Source organism: Anabrus simplex, chromosome 14 (genome assembly GCF_040414725.1).
Source record: "Anabrus simplex isolate iqAnaSimp1 chromosome 14, ASM4041472v1, whole genome shotgun sequence".
Lineage (NCBI taxonomy): Eukaryota > Metazoa > Arthropoda > Insecta > Orthoptera > Tettigoniidae > Anabrus > Anabrus simplex.
In genome coordinates this window covers 62,396,002-62,414,682 of record NC_090278.1, presented here as the reverse complement: position 1 = coordinate 62,414,682, position 18,681 = coordinate 62,396,002, and the positions used below count along the sequence as shown (strand labels likewise).

The following is an 18,681-nucleotide window of genomic DNA, read 5'->3' as shown; positions in this document are numbered from 1 at the left end:
GAAGATATTTTGCAAGAATGTGATCATAAAACAGACACCAAGAATGAATTTTCTGAAGAGTTGGGAGTGATTTTTCAGATACCTTTGTGACTTTCGTTTTAGGAAAGGATAATACGACAATCTGGACAAATGTATCACACAATTGTTTTATCATCAACATGTTATAATTTACTACGCACGAAGGAGGAAGGGGTGATAACAATCCTAAGGGAAAGGAGAAATCGTGACATTGTACCAAACAGTTTGAATCTCATTTTGTAAATCCTCTTTATTATTTAAAAGGCTCCATTGAGCATGCAGCCATCAATTTCGACACCAGGACCAAGGGCGGCGAAACGACCGACATGCAACACTAGCGCTACAGAATTAAATTCGCCTCACTACGGAATTAATTATGTTTAAGCTTAATATGGGAGAAACATGGAAGGTAGGAAAGTTTCTTTACAAACCGACATGAATACCATCATGTATTTATTTCTCAGAAATCCGTTAATGAATGGGTCGAGTGAAAGGAAGCCAAAATTCAGGTTTTCTGGTCATGGATTAGAGAAAAACGTTTTTGGAAACTCCTTAATGACTGATATCCGCAGGCTACTTCAGTAAGTGATCACGTCTTTAACGCCTGCAACGAAAAGATGATTAGTACATTTTCAGTGCGATAAGGTTATGAACCAGGCAGCAGTGGCGCGTAGATAGAACGTCTTCAGCGTGTTCAAATTTATTGTTGCTTGATGTAAAATTACTTGTTTAGCAACGAGACTTTCCTTTTAAGGCACGCGGTTGCAGCCCGGATAAGTTACCAAAACAATGAGGAATGAGAGAGAGAGAAAGAGAATATGAGGTGCAATTACTTTAAGACGAACCAGTGTCCTCTGATTTTGAGGACTTTTCTTGCATAAGAATAATGACTCCAAGAACGTGTCAGTCAGACTACTGTTATTTATGTCTTGATGTATTCTGCTGTTTATTTTTCATGAAACACGTATTACGAATTAAAAGTTTCATTAATCACACAAAATCCGAGGTCTATTGTCGCGGCCACCAAATTAGGCGGGTCAGAGAAATTACACTGTTGCCGCCAAGGATATGTAGCAACTGGCGAAGAAATGTCTAACTGAACACATCATTTCCGAGCGCGAAGCAAGTTTTTCCTCTCTCAAGCTCCTGATGTTACTTCATACAATGTTTCGAAACAAATTATACTACAAGCTTCAGAAGAGACTGCTGATTTCACTGGTATAACTATTGTCCATATAAACCACTTTAAATAATTATTAAAAATAAAATCTTGAACGAGTAAATTTAAATCCGTATGATCATGTATTGAAAAATTCAGTAAGCGGCCAAGATTTTATTTCTTCAGCCAATAAAATTTTGTCTGCGGGAAAAATGTAAAAAATCGCCTGACATATTTTTTATCTGAAACAAATTTCCATGAGTCTTATAATTTTCGTGGAAAATGGCCGGGGAAGCGATCATGTAAATGTCGCTAGCTGAGGCAGTTCGGGGCGCGCGCACCAGCACAGGCTGCAGGACCCCGTAAATACTTTCGGATTACATATTAATCTGTATCTGTTTTATTACATTATAACTTTAAATATTTGAATACTGTATATTTTACTGAGTGATATAGAAAAAGAGCTACTTTAAAGAATAGGTTTACACTAATTTACAATGAAGTAAGAATCGGTTTCTAGCTTCAAGGCCGTCTAAGATTTCTTAGTCACTGTCACCACTCATCTCACTATCTGTCGAGTCGTCTTTTACACTGATAATGATGAATGGCTCCATTCTTTCGTCGCTTGCCATTTCCTTGTCCCAATCGTCTGTTTGAAGATTTTCCGCGCGATTGAAGCACTTTTCCCAATCTGCAGCAGTCACATGGTCTATGGCTTCTGACGTGAGTTTTTCTACGTCCTGTATTTTGAATGTCCTGTTCCTCTCTGCCACTTCTCTCTTGACTTGAACCCAAATCAATTCACATTCACTATACATCTTTAACTGCACTTACGGTGCGAGCTCAGGAGCTGCATGACAGAGAATGACTCGGGTAAGATGGCCTGGAGTGGATGGGCTTCAGTTTGACAGCACTGCAACGATCAGCGTTGCCAATCCGTGCCCGGAGGTAAGTGACTCTCGACCATCTGTCGCTTCGCCGTTCCCATATCTGACGACAGCGCAGTTTTCCTCACTCGCCTAATTTGGTGGCCGCGACTATAGTTACAATGCGCAGTAGAGCTAAATGGTTTGTTAGTGATGGATATTATATACTGTATTTATTAATCTGCCTTAATTTACAGATGATCTCAGTGGTGACTCCTGACTTCTGATTTAGGGGATGTAACCGAAAAAAAAAAAAAAAAATCGGAAACATCAACGCAAACATCTCAAGAGAAAACAACAAACAGGGCCAACAGAAACGTTTATTTAAAATCTCACATCCACTAATCCAATGGTCTGCTTCATAAATATATCTGTTGAAATGACGAACACACGACTTAAGGTGTGCAGTTACATTCAGAGTTGGACGCGGTTGTCCTTCATTTATAATTCTGCTTTTCTCCTGAAAAGAAAGCATATTGAATGTCTATCTTAATAATCGTTCGATTACACAATGGTTAGAATAATTCAGTTCGGATTGCGCGCTAGAAATGCGTGACCCTGACGCCCCTACATCCATGCCTGATGAACTAGTCTCTGATCGGTGTGATGTAATTTCAAAATCACACCATTCCCGCATTTTCCTTGTTTGATATTTAAACTACAAGCACACGGAGCTAAATTATTTATAATACTACAACACACATTTGCCATATATCATCATTTTTTAGCACAAGCAAGAAATCCCGTATTTCACGAAATAACAAATAAAGCCCGGCCACGCGCGATAACTTACAGGATAGCAGCTTGCACCGCCCTCTTGACGGATGTGGCTGTTCGTACCGCATTCCAACCCCACGGAAGAGATCAACAACCTTCAAGGCTTCAATTATCGTGCTGCCATCTCTGGAGTAGTTTGGCAATAATTAGTAACAGTCTCTAACCAGCCACGCTCGTTACTTCCATCTCTGACTATCGATAACTGTGCGTTTGAATTTTATATAAATAACTTCCATGAAAATATGAGCAATGAATATTTATTTTACCGGGCGGGATGGCCGTGCCCGTAGAGGCGTCTGTGAGCTTGCATCCGGGAGACAGTGGGTTCGAATCCCAGTGTCGGCAGCCCTGAAGATGGTTTTCCGTGGTTTCCCATTTTCACCCCAGGCAAATGCTGGGGCTGTAACTTAATTAAGGCCACGGCCGACCCCTTCCAACTCCTGTCGCCATAAGACATATGTGTCGGTGCAACGTAAAGCCCCCTAGCAAAATATTTATTTTTCATTGAAAATACAAGGAATGAAACACATCAATCGCACGTATGGGAAATTCGCCACTGAAGGATCTACAGTAGAGCAATAAATTAACCACCTACTGTGAACCCGTCGTCGACTAATTAGCTTTCGCAATTACAGCAGCAAACCCTGCTAGCGAAGAGAGACAAGGGAGACAAAACATACCTCAACTGACACCATAGTCAATCAATGTGATGTTATCTTCATTACCTTTCTGGTGAGTAGCAGCTAATGACCACACTTCCTTTTTTATGCAGTTATACAACCAATCACGACAAAAACTACCATCATCGCCTGTTAGTTCGTAACCGTCATGACTGAAAATTTCCACGACAGTGATAATGGCCGCTGATGGTCTTACGTAGCTATACAAATTTAATTTTTTTTCATTATTATAGCTCCTACGATAGAGGTGCATCGTAGAAGATTCATAATAGGATTTTCTGTACTTTTTACTATGTATCCCGTTTAGCAGGATTGGAAAAATCAGACGGAAATCTAGGAGCCAGCAAAATTTACTGATTCGAGTCTGTAGCGGAAAGTCGACAAAGAAAGACGTAATCGCGTCGCTGACTCCGACCATAAGACCCAAAACTTCAAGGTCCCTAAAGTGGATAATATGTTGATAACGGTAAGGAATACCGGAATCGTATCTATCTTTTTCCCCCCTCTATCGACTTCTACTGGCTGTGTTCCGTCAGTCTCCAGTTGGAGGATTTAATTGATTTGATATAAATATGTCTTACGACTGAGATCATCTAAAAATTTACGTCACGAAATTATAGCGATATAAAATTAGGGACGCGATGTTACCGTTTTCGGAGACGTCGAGGTGCCGGAATTTAGTCCCGCAGGAGTACTTTTACATGCCACTAAATCTACCGACACGGGGTTGACGTATTTGAGCACCTTCAAATACCACCGGACTGCCCAGGAACTGGTGTCAGAAGACCAGCGCCTCGACCGTCTGAACCACTCAGCCCGGCAAGAGACACTATCATGCCCCTGTGGGTGGGGGCGGTAGAATAACACCCACGGTATCCCCTGCCTGTCGTAAGAGGCGACTAAAAGGGACCTCAGGAGCTCTGAACTTTGGAGCGTGGGTTGGCGACCACGGGGCCCTCAGCTGAGTCCAGGCATTGCTTCCACTTACTTGTGCCAGGCTCCTCACATTCATCTATCCTGTCCGACCTCTCTTGGTCAACTCTTGTTCTTTTCTGACCCCGATGTTATTAGGTTTGCGAGGGCTAGGGAGTCTTTCATTTTCATGCCCTTCGTGGCCCTTGTCTTCCTTTGGCCGATACCTTCATTTTTCGAAGTGTCGGACCCCTTCCATTTTTTCTCTCTGGTTAGTGTTAAATAGAGGATGGTTGCCCAGTTGTACTTCCTCTTAAAACAATAACCACCACTACCACCACCACCACCACCAGACACTATCAAAGAGGGGCGTTAGAATACAGATAGTCCATGTGATCTTGCAAGCTGTGACGTGAAGTATTGATGGATGGCCATGGCCGAGAGACATATCAAAGAGGGACGTTACAGTACAGATGGTCGATGTAATCTTGCTGGCTGTGATGTGAAGTATTGATGGATGGCCATGACCGAGTGACATATTATCAAAGAGGGACGTTGCAGTACAAATGGTCGATGTAACCTTGCTGGCTGTGATGTGAAGTATTGATGGATGGCCATGACTTAGCAACATATTAGCAAAGAGAGGCGTTAGAATACAGATGGTCGATGTGATCTTGCAGGCTGTGATGCGGAGTATTGATGGATGGCCATGACTTAGCAACATATTAGCAAAGAGAGGCGTTAGAATACAGATGGTCGATGTGATCTTGCAGGCTGTGGTGCGGAGTATTGGTGGATGGCCATGACTAAGAGACATATAGAAGGCTCTTCTATCAAACGGCCTCATCTCATCGCACTCTCCAGAACTGATTATTTGGTTCGTGTTAGTTTCATGGACCCTGAGTCAGTCTCTCCTTTCGATGCACTGAATCCTACCCTTGTCGACTCCAAATTCCACATAGATGTCTGCCGAAAACTACTCATTTCATACAAATAAATTCAACGTTATCAATCTGAGTTTCTTTTATTCAAAAACATATTTATGATCATTTTATCTTTGCAAAGGAAAATCTGATTTTCGTCGAAAGGGAGCGTGTTAAAGTACTGCAACAACCAAACATCGGCCGCCATACCCCGCTGAGCCCCCCTGCTTCAGCTATAAAAAGAAATCGGACTTGTTTTTATATTTTATTTCCTAAGAGGGGGGAAAAATGACTTCTTGAAGGATAAATCACATCGAGCATAACAAGGAAAGAACGGTATTATAAGAAGACATTAGAGTAGAATAAATTACTTATCTATCAAAACAAATCAGTTTCGGGTGTGTTTCTTCCGTGTTTATATCCTAGAACTCAGCCCCTGTATAGTTTTCATGATATTCCTCATCAAGTTCATTATTTCGTGTCCATTGTCTCTTTCCTAACACTTCTTGAAACTATAGTTTACAGACAATAAACTCTTCACTAATCATTTGCTGGTAGCACTTCAGAGAAAGCATCTTGGTTCACTGAACAGCTTTCTGAATGAAGCCGAATGCTTAGAAATAATTAATTGGCATCGCGATATACAAAAGAGGGAGAGAGCGTTAAAGGTGTATGTTTGAAATGGTTTCTTGCTGGTTTTGCAACGTTCAGCTTTATTAAAAAAATGTTTCAGATAAGATGTATTTGTGAACATTTTTATGGGAATGCTAGTGGCTGTTTGATACTTACAGTATATACATCTAATTGGACCTGCTTCTGTGGATGCGTGGTACAGTGTCGGCCTCCGGATTCCAAGATAGCGGGTTCAAACCCGGCAGAGGGAGTCGGATTTTTGAAGGGCGGAAAAAAGTCCATTCGACACTCCATGTCGTACAATGTCGGCATGTAAAAGATCTCTGGTGATACATTTGGTATTTACCCGACAAAATTCATTAAATCTCATCCATAGACGCCCAAGAGAGGTCCGGTTCACGCTCTGCCATCTAGCGGACGAGCAGACAGCCAGAAGGCGTCAAATCGAAATGTCTGCAAACGGTAGCTGAGGCCATACGATTATTATTATTATTATTATTATTATTATTATTATTATTATTATTGGACCTACATAATAATTTTTTACTTTGCATCTTCTTTCTGGTTATTGTGATTGCATTTGTTAGATGCATAACCACGTGATAATCTGCCCTCTTTTAATCTCGAAAATATCGTGGAAAAGCCGTGTTATAATGTTAGTTTTCCTATGAGGAGTCAGGCTCCATGGCTAAAAGGTTAACGTGCTGGCGTTTGGTCGCAGGGGTGCCGGGTTCGATTCCCGGCAGGGTCGTGAATTTTAACCATCACTGGTTAATTTTGCTGGCACGGGGGCTGGGTGTATGTGCCCTATTCATCATCATTTCATCTTCATCACGACACGCAGGTTGCTTACGAGCGTCAAATCAAAAGACCTGCACCTGGTGAGCCGAACATGTCCTCAGACATTACCGGAATTAAAATTTATACCCCGTCTTTTTCCAACGAGGAACCGTGTTCCACGCAGATGACAGCTTGCATTCGGGAGATAGTGCGTTCTTCGAACCCCACTTTTGGCAACCCTGAAGAGTGTTTTCATTTTCTCACCAGGCAAATGCTGGACGACTGTACCTTAATCGAGACCACAAACGCTTCCTTCCCACTCCTAGCCCTTTCCTATTCCACCGCCGGCATCAGACCTATCTGTGTCGGTGTGACGTAAAAACAAATTGTTTAAAATATTAAAAAAGGACAACAGAAGCAAAATACAAGAGGCCACGATTTAATAAAGAAATCTATGTAGGGCCTACATGTGAAGAATATGACGATGATCTTGTTTAAAGGGGCCTAACATCTAGGCCATCGGCCCCTAATGGTACGAAGTAAGACGACATGTAATGACAATTTATAAGTTCAAAATCATCCACTGACCAGAATAAAAAACGTGATGAAGAATGAACGGATGGATATGACTTTAAAACAATCAGTGGATCTGACACAGAAACTATCATAATTAGTATTACTGGCCGTAATCGGGAGATAGTGGGTTCGAGCCCCACTGTCGGCAGCCCCGAAGATGGTTTTCCGTGGTTTCCCATTTTCACACCAGGCAAATGCCGGGGCTGTACCTTAATTAAGGCCACGGCCACTTCCTTCCATTTCCTAGACCTTTCCTATCCCATCGTCGCCATAAGACCTATCTGTGTCGGTGCGACGTAAAGCAAAAAAAGTATTACTGACCAAAAGACTGTTGCTAAGGCACAATCCTGAATCAAGGATGCTTGTTGTCTAAAGGGGTCCAAAATTCAGGTCAACGGCCCCTCATAATGGTATTTATCGGTGGTAAAGTAGAACCATGGCATTTGTCATGTTGCGGTACTAATCAAAAGTAGAGTAGACTCATGGTGTTCCACACATTATGGTACTACTCACAAGTATTGTACTTCGCACAGGTAACGAAAACCCATGGTGTTCCTCACCTAGGTGTACTTTTTTTTTTTTACAATTGACGTTACGTCGCACCGACACAGATAGGTCTTATGGCGACAAATGGTAGGAAAAGCCTAGCAGTGAGAAGGAAGGGGCCGTGGCCTTAAGGTACAGCCCCAGCATTTGCCTGGTGTGAAAATGGAAAACCACGGAAAACCATCTTCAGGACTGCCGACAGTGTGGTTCGAACCCACTATCTCCCGGATGCAAGCTCACAGCCACGCTCTCCTAACCGCACGGCCAACTTGCTCAGTAGATGTACTAATCACAAGTAACGCTTCAGATAATGGTACCAATCACAGGCAACGTAAGCCCGTGGTGTTCCGCATTTAGTGGTACTACTCACAGGTAACCGGGCGAGTTGGCCGTGCGGTTAGGGTCGCGCAGCTGTAAGCTTGCATCCGGGAGATAGTGGGTTCGAACCCACTGTCGGCAGCCCTGAAAATGGTTTTCCGTGGTTTCCTATTTTCACACCAGGCAAATGCTGGGGATGTACCTTAATTTAGGGCACGGCCGCTTCCTTCCCACTCCTAGGCCTTCCCTATCCCATCGTCGCCAAAAAGACCTATATATGTCGGTGCGACGTAAAGTAATTTGTAAAAAAAAAAAAAAAAAAAAAAAAAAAATCACAGGGAACGCCCAGACCCGTGGTGTTTCTCACACTGCTACAAATCACGGGGTGATAGTACTGATCACAAGTAGTTTCATGTTTGTAATAAATCATCCCTTGGTCGCTCCTTTTAGTTGCCTTTTACGACAGGCAGGGGATACCGTGGGTGTGTTCTTCGTCTGCGTCCCCTACCCACAGGGGGTTGTGAAGAATATAGAACACACCACGCGTAAAAGAAGATTGTCGTTTTGTGGACATTAAATTATCCCAAAGAAGCATACATTGACATTAAGGATACTTATAATAAGAAGTTATTTAGGGACAAAATTCAAGAAGTGATCTTCAGGGATGAACAAGAAAGAAGCCACAGATCAGAACGAATAAAACAGATGTGGGCGGAGAGATAGAAGGAACATAGCAAGAAATGAAGTACTGATCTAACGTGCTCTGTAAAAGTGCTATTCCATTAAATTAATACATTAAAAAGTATCAAAAATAAAACTAAACGTATGCCCTGTTGTTTTCATGGGATACTCGAACGTATGTTCATACATATGTAAAGACATTTAACCGATGGACTTACAGGTCTTTTTATGACAAAGAAATAAAAAGAAATAACCGCGCTTCCATTGCTAATAGCATTTGCATAGTTATTTGTATCTCTTCAATCACAGACTGGATAATTATACCTGAGGTGTTACAAGCGCTTTTTTAAGTGAGTTTCAGTCTTTCGTAACTCTTGACGTGATAGTTCACGTAACATTGCTGAAGAAAACTCTTGAATGAGGCTTGCGTGCAGAGGACTAGACTTCTCTCCAAGTGTCAGGCACGAATTAAAGTACCTCTGAATCATTATTTCCTAACAGGAAAAGAGGAGTTGAACAGGAAAGTTTGAAAAGGTGTTCTGTTTACGGAAACATCTAATACTAAAACGCAGAGCAGGGGAAGTCTGTGTAATTTTGGACCACTTAACGTTCATAACTCTATTGGCCTTAATGAAAATTACTCAAATTTTATACATGATACTTAGTACAATGTATCAAATGATTTGGTGAAAATAAATGTTAATATTATCTTTAGGATTGGTTTAAAAGTAATATGTATTCTAAAATTTCTTATCGTGTAATTTGGAGTAGTAAATATAAAACTTTAGACCCTGCCAGAGCAAAGTGTAGCTTCCACCCAAGTCCCAGTCTCATCCATGGCTGTGACAATAAGGAAGCTGCTAGGGTATGGGTGGTGCTGAGTACAGACATTTAGAGCACAACCAGTGTTATGAATGGTGTTGCTCATAGGGTTAGCCGTGCTACAGTAGCACTGTCTGGCGCAGTGAGGAAGGCAATGGCAAACTACCTCACTCCTCATCTTGCCTAGGTACGCCTCATTTTGCTACTGTCGTTGGTTTTTGCGGTTTCCCTTTAACGGCGTAGCCTTTCTTTTGTGGTGCTACTTGAGGATCCAACCAGCCTCTGGGCTGATGAGCTAACAGACAGACATTATGAAATACTAAGCAATAAAATACGACACTACGAATTATGGTCATCACTTTCGGTATGTAGGACAATAATAAAACAATTTATCCCGGAACTTCAGGGCAGTTTTCATGAGTCCACTTTTTTTTTTCACAATTGCTCTGAATCGAATCATCGTAATAATACTTCACATATACAGTGCCGTCAGATAGCTCCTCTATTGTAATCACGTAGGCTGAGCGGACTTCGAACCAGCCCTCAGAAACAGGTTAAAATCTCTGACCTGGTCGAGAATCGACCCCGGAGCCCTCCAGTTAAGAGGCAGACACGCCATCCCTACACCGCGGGGCCGACCTCGAATTATAAAACTACGAAGAAACTTAATTACTACAATTGTTTCAACGGTCCAAATTACACACTCTCCGGCAGTCCAAACATAATAGGTCCATAGGTACACGCAGGTCCAAATTACACGGACTTACCGTAATTGTTTCACGTCTATGAATTACTGTACATTCCAACGTAAGCTCTCCTCGTCAACAGAACAGGGTTATGACAAGTCATCGTTTACCTGGTGCCTGGTGCCTGATGCACGTTCCAACCGAATACATAAAGCCTTCCGCTTACAGAAATGCATATTTTATAAGCCTTTCTTGGCCAATTTTTACTTTTAGGATATTTTTCATTTTTTTGCGATTTGCTTTTCGTCGCACCGACACTGATATGTCTTATGGCGACCATGGGATAGGAAAGGTCTTAGGAAGTGGAAGGAAGCGGCCGTGGCCTTAATTGAGGCACAGCCCCGGCATTTGCCTGGTGTGAAAATGGGTAACCACGGAAAACCATCTTCAGGGCTGCCGACAGTGGCGCTCGAACCCACTATCTCCCGATTACTGGATACTGGCCGCACTTAAGCGACTGCAGCTATCGAGCTCGGTTTTTTTTAGTTTTACCTCATTGTATTGTTACTTTCCTCCCGATGGTATCACCACCTTGACGAAGGCAAAATACATTTTGCCGGGTGTTTTGGAGGCTTGCGTGTTCAAATGATCCTTAGAGCTATGCCGGCGGGAGTATATATGCTCCTGGTAGGGCCACCCAAGCCGGACAGGTCTAAGGTGATGATCCAGACTAAGAGTGATACCCTGGTCATCCAGGTTGGGGGTTGGTACGTGGGGCTAACAACTCCACTACCACAAAACTACATATTGTTCAGAAACCAAATCAAGATAACCGGACGGTCCCAAACTTACGACGACTAAAGCGCGCTAAAATGGCAACGATACGGATATGAGGACCGTTGGAGTGAGGAGGTGGCGTAGGCGTGCTGAAGACCGGGACGACTGGAGAGCTGTGGTCAAGGAGGCCAAGGTCCTTAAAGGACCGTAGAGCCATGAATTAAGTAAGTAAGTAAGTAAGTAAGTAAAGTAAAGTATTGTTACTTTCAGTAATACGATGCATTAATTTTTTAAGTCATATTTCTTTTTTTTTCGTTATTATTCAGTCATTTTTGTGTCTTTACGTTCCTTAATCAACATACATGTTCGCCTCTGTGGTACAGTGGTTGGTGTGATTAGCTGCCACCCGCGGAGACCCGGGTTCGATTCCCAGCTCTGTCACGAATTCTGAAAAGTAGCACGAGGGCTGGAGAGCACCTCAGGCATCCTGAAAGTGGTTTTCCGTGGTTTCCTACTTCTCCTCCAGGCAAATGCCTGGATGGTACCTAACTTAAGCCCACGGCCGCTTCCTTCCCTCCTCCTTGTCTACCCCTTCCAATCTCCTCACCCCCCCCCCACAAGGCCCCTGTTCAGCATATCAGGTGAGGCCGCCTCGACGAGGTACTGGTCATTCTCCCCAGTTGTATACCCCGACCCAATGTCTCACGCTCCAGGACACTGCCTCGCTGAGCCCGAGGAAAAAACCAACCCTGGAGGGTAAACAGATTAAGAAGAAGAATCAACATACCTGAATATAATATAATACTCAGTTCGAAAACTGTGAAACAAAGTAATTACGTGGAATCAGTGCCAGACTCCGCTAGGGGAACAGTTGTTACCAATTCATGCTCCAAAGTCCACAGGCCATGGCGCCACTTTTAGTGGCCTCTTACGACGGGCAGGGGATACCATTGGTTGTATTCTACCCCCTCCCCCCACAACACACAGGGGGAGAGAATCGAGGAGTCTGTGGCCCCCTTGGACTGCCTGGAAATGATGTTGGTTGGTTAACCTCCGAGTTTGCCCAAGCAGCTATGCAATCTATCTGATGCTGGGGAAAGAAGCTGTTGAAAGGGAGGCGTTGGTTTGGATAACAGAAGGTGGGAAATATTGAAAAAGATTGGAATCCAGCACACGACTTTGGAAAAAATTATAGTGGACATTTTAAAGGATTCGGTGACAATCTTAAATCCTCACTTATTGTTCTCCTAAATTATAACTCATCTAATGTTTCTCTTTCTGTGCAATAATGTTAATATTTTCGGTTATCGCCTAAACTGTAGAAATTCAGGACCCTGTGGTCATTCACACACATACATAGTCGTATTAGAATTAACTCAAATTCTACGTTTTCCTTCAAAACGCGATACTTTTTTTTACTATTTGCTTTAGGTCGCACCGACGCAGATATGTCTTATGTCGACAATAAACGCTAAAGTACAAATATAACAATACTAAAAATGTAAAAATATGATTTCACAAAGCTATAGATCAATAAAAATCAAACCCCCTGGCGCAACAGTCCCGGAGGGCCATAACCTATCAAGCGAGGCCTGCAGATTACGAGGCGTCTTGTGGTCAGCACGACGAATTCTCTCTCCGATATTCTTGGATTTCTAGACCGGATACCGTGGGCTCACCATCAGATAGCTCCTCAATTGTAATCACGTAGGCTGAGTAGACCTCGAACCTATCCGGGAGATAGTGGGTTTGAATCCCACTGTCGGCAGCCCTGAGGATGGTTTTCCGTGGTTTCCCATTTTCACACCAGGCAAATGCTGGGGCTGTACCTTAAATAAGGCCACGGCCGCTTCCTTCCAACTCCTAGGCCTTCCTTACCCATAGTCGCCATAAGACCTATCTGTGTCGGTGCGACGTAAAGCAAAAAAAAGACCTCGAACCAGCCCTCAGATCCAGGTAAAAATATCTGACCCGGCCGGGAATCGAACCGGGGACCTCCGGGTAAGAGGCAAGCACGCTATCACTAAACCGCAGGGCCGGCCTATACATCATCAATGGTATTAAGAAACATGTGCTAAACCAGGTCTATGGTATTTTCAAAGTAAAGGGCTAAAATTCATTCAACAACAGGGCCCACAGTTCAATGGTTATACCGAAATTTGTGATGGGAAAACTAATTTTGCTAAATGTTACAAGAAGAGGAGATGCCGTAGAATGATACGGCATTTTCGGGAATTGTGGGAGAGTGATAATAGTACGGGGAAGGACACGACATGAATGACAAACAGATGTAGAGACGAAGAGGTTGCTTACTACAAGATATGAGGGCAGACGACACTAGTTCAAACCAGCTGCCATCTAAACTACAAGACAGAACTAGATATTTGTCAGCTATTCAACTTAGTCAACAGACATGATGTTCTTTTGAAGTCCAATAATAAGGACTATTTATTTATACCCCAACAGCTGGCAGCTCTGAAGATGGTTTTCCGTGTTTCCAATTTTCACACCAGACAAATGCTAGCTAGGGTTGTAAATTAATTAAGCCCACAGCCACTTCCTTCCCACTCCTAGCCCTTTCCTATCCCATCGCCGCCATAATACCTATCTGTGCCGGTGCGACGTAAAGCAAATTAAAAAATATATATTTTTATTTATTTTGGAAACCAAAACACAGTTCAGGAGTGAAATAGATATCGATAAAGCACAATGCAAACTTACAGTATACAAATGAAAGAGCAATAAAATCAACAACAAAACTAGCGGAAGAAAATTAAAAACTAACCTGTGGCTATTTCTAGCAGAGTGTAGCCCTTGTAAGGCAGACCCTCCGATGAGGGTGGGCGGCATCTGCCATATGTAGGTAACTGCGTGTTATTGTGGTGGAGGTTCGTGTTATGTGTGGTGTGCGAGTTGTAGGAATGTTGGAGACAGCACAAACACCCAGCCCCCGGGCGACTGGAATTAACCAATGAAGGTTAAAATCCCCGACCCGACCGGGAATCGAACCCGGGACTCTCTGAACCGAAGGCCAGTACAGTGACCATTCAGCCAACGAGGCGGACACTAACCTGATAAATGTAGGGAAGCAACACTTAACGATGAAAATGGTGGCAAATAGGAAGAATAAAGAAAAGAAAAAAGAAGATTCAAAGTCAAACGAAGAGAAACTTATAGCTCGGCACAGTAAGATAAATACAGATTTGACACAAATGTAACTGTGTAGTAGAGTAAAAAGTGTGTGTGTGTGTGTGTGTGTGTGTGTGTGTGTGTGTGTGTGTGTGTGTGTGTGTATATACAGAGGTATGAGTGAGGATATAAATGACTGGGTCTTCTTACTCTAATATGTATAGCATAAATCAAGATAATTATTCTAAGAGTACAGGGTTTGGAGTGTAAATAAGTAACTTTAAAATTGCTTACACATATGTACTCAGTACCGGACAAGTTGGCCGCGCGGTAGGGGCGCGCAGCTGTGAGCTTGCATCCGGGAGATAGTTGGTTCGAATCCAAATGTCGGCAGCCCTGAAGATGGTTTTCCGTAGTTTCCCATTTTCATACCAGGTAATTGCTGGGGCTGTACCTTGTTTAAGGCCACGGCCGCTTCCTTCCCACTCCTAGCCCTTTCATGTCTCAACGCCGCCGTACGACCTATCTGTCGGTGCGACGTAAAGCCAGTTGTAAAATACTATATATATACTGAATATACATAGAGTTTATGTAAACATGCATGTGGGGATGGAGGCCCTTTTTCCATCTATTAAAAAAAAGTTTTACGTCGCACTGACACAGATAGGTATTATGGCAACGATGGGATAGGAAAGGCCTAGGAATGGAAAGGAAGCGACAGTGGCCTTAATTAAGGTACAGCCCCAGCATTTGCATGGTGTGAAAATGGGAAACCAACGAAAATTATAATCAGGGCTGCCGACAGTGGGGTTCGAACCCACTATCTCCCGGATGCAAGTTCACAGCTGCTCAATAAATAAATATCACATTATGTACATCAGGGGAAACAGCAATGAGAAGAGAAAAAAAGGAAGATGAAAGATGAAGGAAAGGAGCTAAGTTAAGGAAGATTCGATCAAAGGAGACATACAAAGAAAAATAACGTGGAAGTTGTCAGAAGATGAGAGTTAAAAAGAGGGTAGGAATGCAAATAAATAAAGTTCTTTGACCATGCAAACGGCGGGAATACGGAATATGAAGAGGGGTGGATAATACGACTGTCACAGAATCGAATTGTTAAACGTATGCTATTATTGGTCTCTCGACTTCCTTTATAACGAAAGGAAAGAGCACAAAGGGAATCCATCTACAGTACACCCACTGTGGCTTGTTTGCTGAATGTCAACATTCCATTCTCTGCCCATCTTCAGTACACATTGATTTAAAATTCTCCTTTTAAAAAAATTGTTGTAACAACTCGCAAAACCCGTTAGTAGTCGATATCGCATCTCTATATAATAGACGTATTGAAACCATAAACGGCATTTAGATTGATGCTTTCACTGAGGGTAATAATAGACATGATAATAAAACGTTTGGTTCCGACTCCTCTGCTGAATTATTACTGTACTGCCCTTCGGTCCAGAGGGTGCCAGGTTCGATTCTCGGCCGAGTCGGGGAATTTTAATAGCTTCTGATTAAATCTTCCGGCTCCGGGACTGGGAGTTTGTGTCTGTCCTCTCCTCTTCATATTCAGACACCGCACTACCAACGACCACAGAAACTCGCAATAGTGAAATGTTAACCAGTATTTTTTTTAAACACTGTTTTACGTTGCACCGACACAGATAGGTTTTATGGCGACGATGGAACAGGGAAGGGCAAGGGGTGTGAAAGAAGAGGCCGTGGCCTTAAGGTACATTCCCAGCATTTGCCTGCTGTGAAAATGGGAAACCACGGAAAAACATCTTCAGGGCTGCCGACAGTGGGGTTCGAAACCACTATCTCTCGGATGAAAGTTTACAGCTGCGCGCCCCTAAGCGCACGGCCAACTCACTCGGTGTTAAACAGTATTTATGTGCCTCTTCAAAGTATGAAATTACATTTATGTTAGTATAAAATGATAGTCTGTTTGTATTTGTTTGTGTGTCAAAATTATGTCAACAACATTAATATTAGCTATGCCAACTCGATTGATAAATTGATTGCAAAATTTCATTTAAAACGTACAGTTTTCGGATCATTTTCCTGAAATATTGCAGTCACTTTTGGTTCATTTTTAACAATGTTTAGGTCATCAAAATTCTGGCCTCGGTGATTACATTCCTCCATATACAGTTGGCGTCAGGAAGGGGATCCGGACATAAAACAGAGCCAAATCCACATGTGCGACGCAGTTCGCACCTGCGACCCCACAGCATGTGTCAGAAAAGCGGTGGAAGAAGAAGAAGAAGAAGAAGCTTTTGGGCTTCTGCCATCTCAAGAAAACGAGGTGAAATTCTTCACGTTTCTTCGGAAGAAAATCGCGTCTGTTCACATGGAAGACTTCCTTATAGGCTGTATACGTATTCTCATACAGTGATATACTGCGGATCAAATCGCTGAATACTTGGGTGTTTTTTTTTTTGTTTTTTTTTTTCACCAAGGACAGCCAGTTACCAATAGCTGCCATTCCCTTTACAAGTGAGTGTTTACCAAAGCTCCATATTACCGAGCTCGATAGCTGCAGTCGCTTAAGTGCGGCCAGTATCCAGTATTCGGGAGATAGTAGGTTCGAACCCTACTGTCAGCAGCCCTGTCCCACTCCCAGCCCTTCCCTGTCCTCCGTCGCAATAAGATCTATCTGTGTCGGTGCGACGTAAAGCAACTAGCAAAAAAAAAAAAAAGCTCCATATTAATACAGTACCTTCCTGTGTCTAGGTCTGATTGACCGCGAGTATTGTACTATGCATTGAACATTTTTCATTTGTTTGGTTATGTTTTATCAGCATTTTTAAAAATTATTTCCTGCCATGGAGCAAACGTCATTTTATCCCGGGTCCTCACAGTACAAGTCCCGATCGAGCTGGTCGTGCGGTTAGGAGCACGCAGCTTGCATTTGGGAGATAATAGTTTCGAACCCCACTGTCGGCAGCCGTGAAGGTTTCCCGTGGTTTTCCATTTTCACACCAGGCAAAAGCTGGGGGGCTGTACCTTAATTAAGGAAACTGCATTTCCTTCCCACTCCTAGACATTTCCTGTCCCGTCGTCGCCATAAAACCTATCTGTGCCGGTCCGACGTAAAGCCAATTGTAAACTTAAAAAAAAAAATGTACAAGTCAGCGATTTCATTTACAGCAGTTATCAGAAGGAGACGATTAATACAATTTTCTGAAATATAGGCTTATTTATTTCATACCCTATACAATTACAGTAATACTGTCTCTGTTTTTAAAACTTCAAACTTAATGTTCTGAAATACAAATGCTTTTTTTTTTGACTTATAATACTGTTTAGCCCTGGCACGAAAGAATTGTGAATGGATATTTCTAGCTCCTACGGCGGCTACTTCAAAAGAAAACATTCGATGAGAAACAAATTCTTGCTGCTCTAGACGAAACTAACACAGATGTGATACAGATAGCAACACACTTGATATTGAAGATAATGTGGAAGACTTACACAGGAAAGTAGACTGAATACTTATCTATTATAAGATTATGAAGTAATACTGAGAGTCTCTCTATGTTATGCGAACAATGAATAACCGACAATTTTACTCATAACATTAAGCTAATAATAGTTATTATGTTATTTAAATGCTTGGGCCGTTTTAAACCGTACCATAATACTCACTAAAGCTCACCATAACCAGTTTAGGGTAAAACAAGAAATTAGTTATGTGCATGCCAAGGCATAATAATTAATGCGACTCACCTTTCGCCCATCCAGTAAGGACATTTCCCAAGTAGGCAACTTTGTATGTAGGATCGTACTCTGTGATGGTCACCGATCTTCTCTTCCAAAGTTTTCCTAGGGAAAGCTTTAAAGTCCGCAGAGTTCTTTCTCTGAAGTGCTTGCCAGGCGGAGTTGAACCGCTGCTATCCGTTACGGTCTCCTGCATTATTGCGGTTCCAAAGGTAAATTATTCCTTCGTTTTCAATTAAAACGCATCGTACACTTCACAACACACGTATTGTACTTTATAAAACACACGCTTTATGTTAGAGAAATATCGACAAACACTTTAGACACTTAAAAAAAAAAAATATATCGCACAATAACAACTGCACTGGTTGACTAGATACTTCGAAAGCCGGTTGCAACGCCGAAGCACTGTGTACGGCCGCGAATGTCAGACAGCTTTGGCTGGGCGATGTTAGCGCTCCGAGGTCTTGGAGGCAACTAACTCCCGACTACGCAGCAGTGCTGTATGACTCCCAGCTTAGGACGTGGTTACACAATGCTTATTTTTCCATGGCGGCGTGCGCGGCGGTAGTAGCGACAAAAGCAGAACACAATGTCCTCAGTCTCCAAGTT

General features: G+C 42.6%; 1 protein-coding gene across 1 annotated transcript in view; it reads right to left on the bottom strand.

The window, feature by feature from the left end:
• The window catches only part of LOC136885739 (uncharacterized), a 185,529-nt gene extending 167,127 nt beyond the window's left edge, over positions 1-18,402 (bottom strand). Inside the window, exon 1 of the mRNA XM_067158476.2 lies at positions 18,079-18,402. Within this exon, the coding sequence (XP_067014577.2) occupies positions 18,079-18,265 (187 nt within the window). The 5' untranslated portion in view covers positions 18,266-18,402. The remainder of the gene's footprint in view (positions 1-18,078) is intronic.
• Between the last annotated feature and the right edge of the window lie 279 nt (positions 18,403-18,681).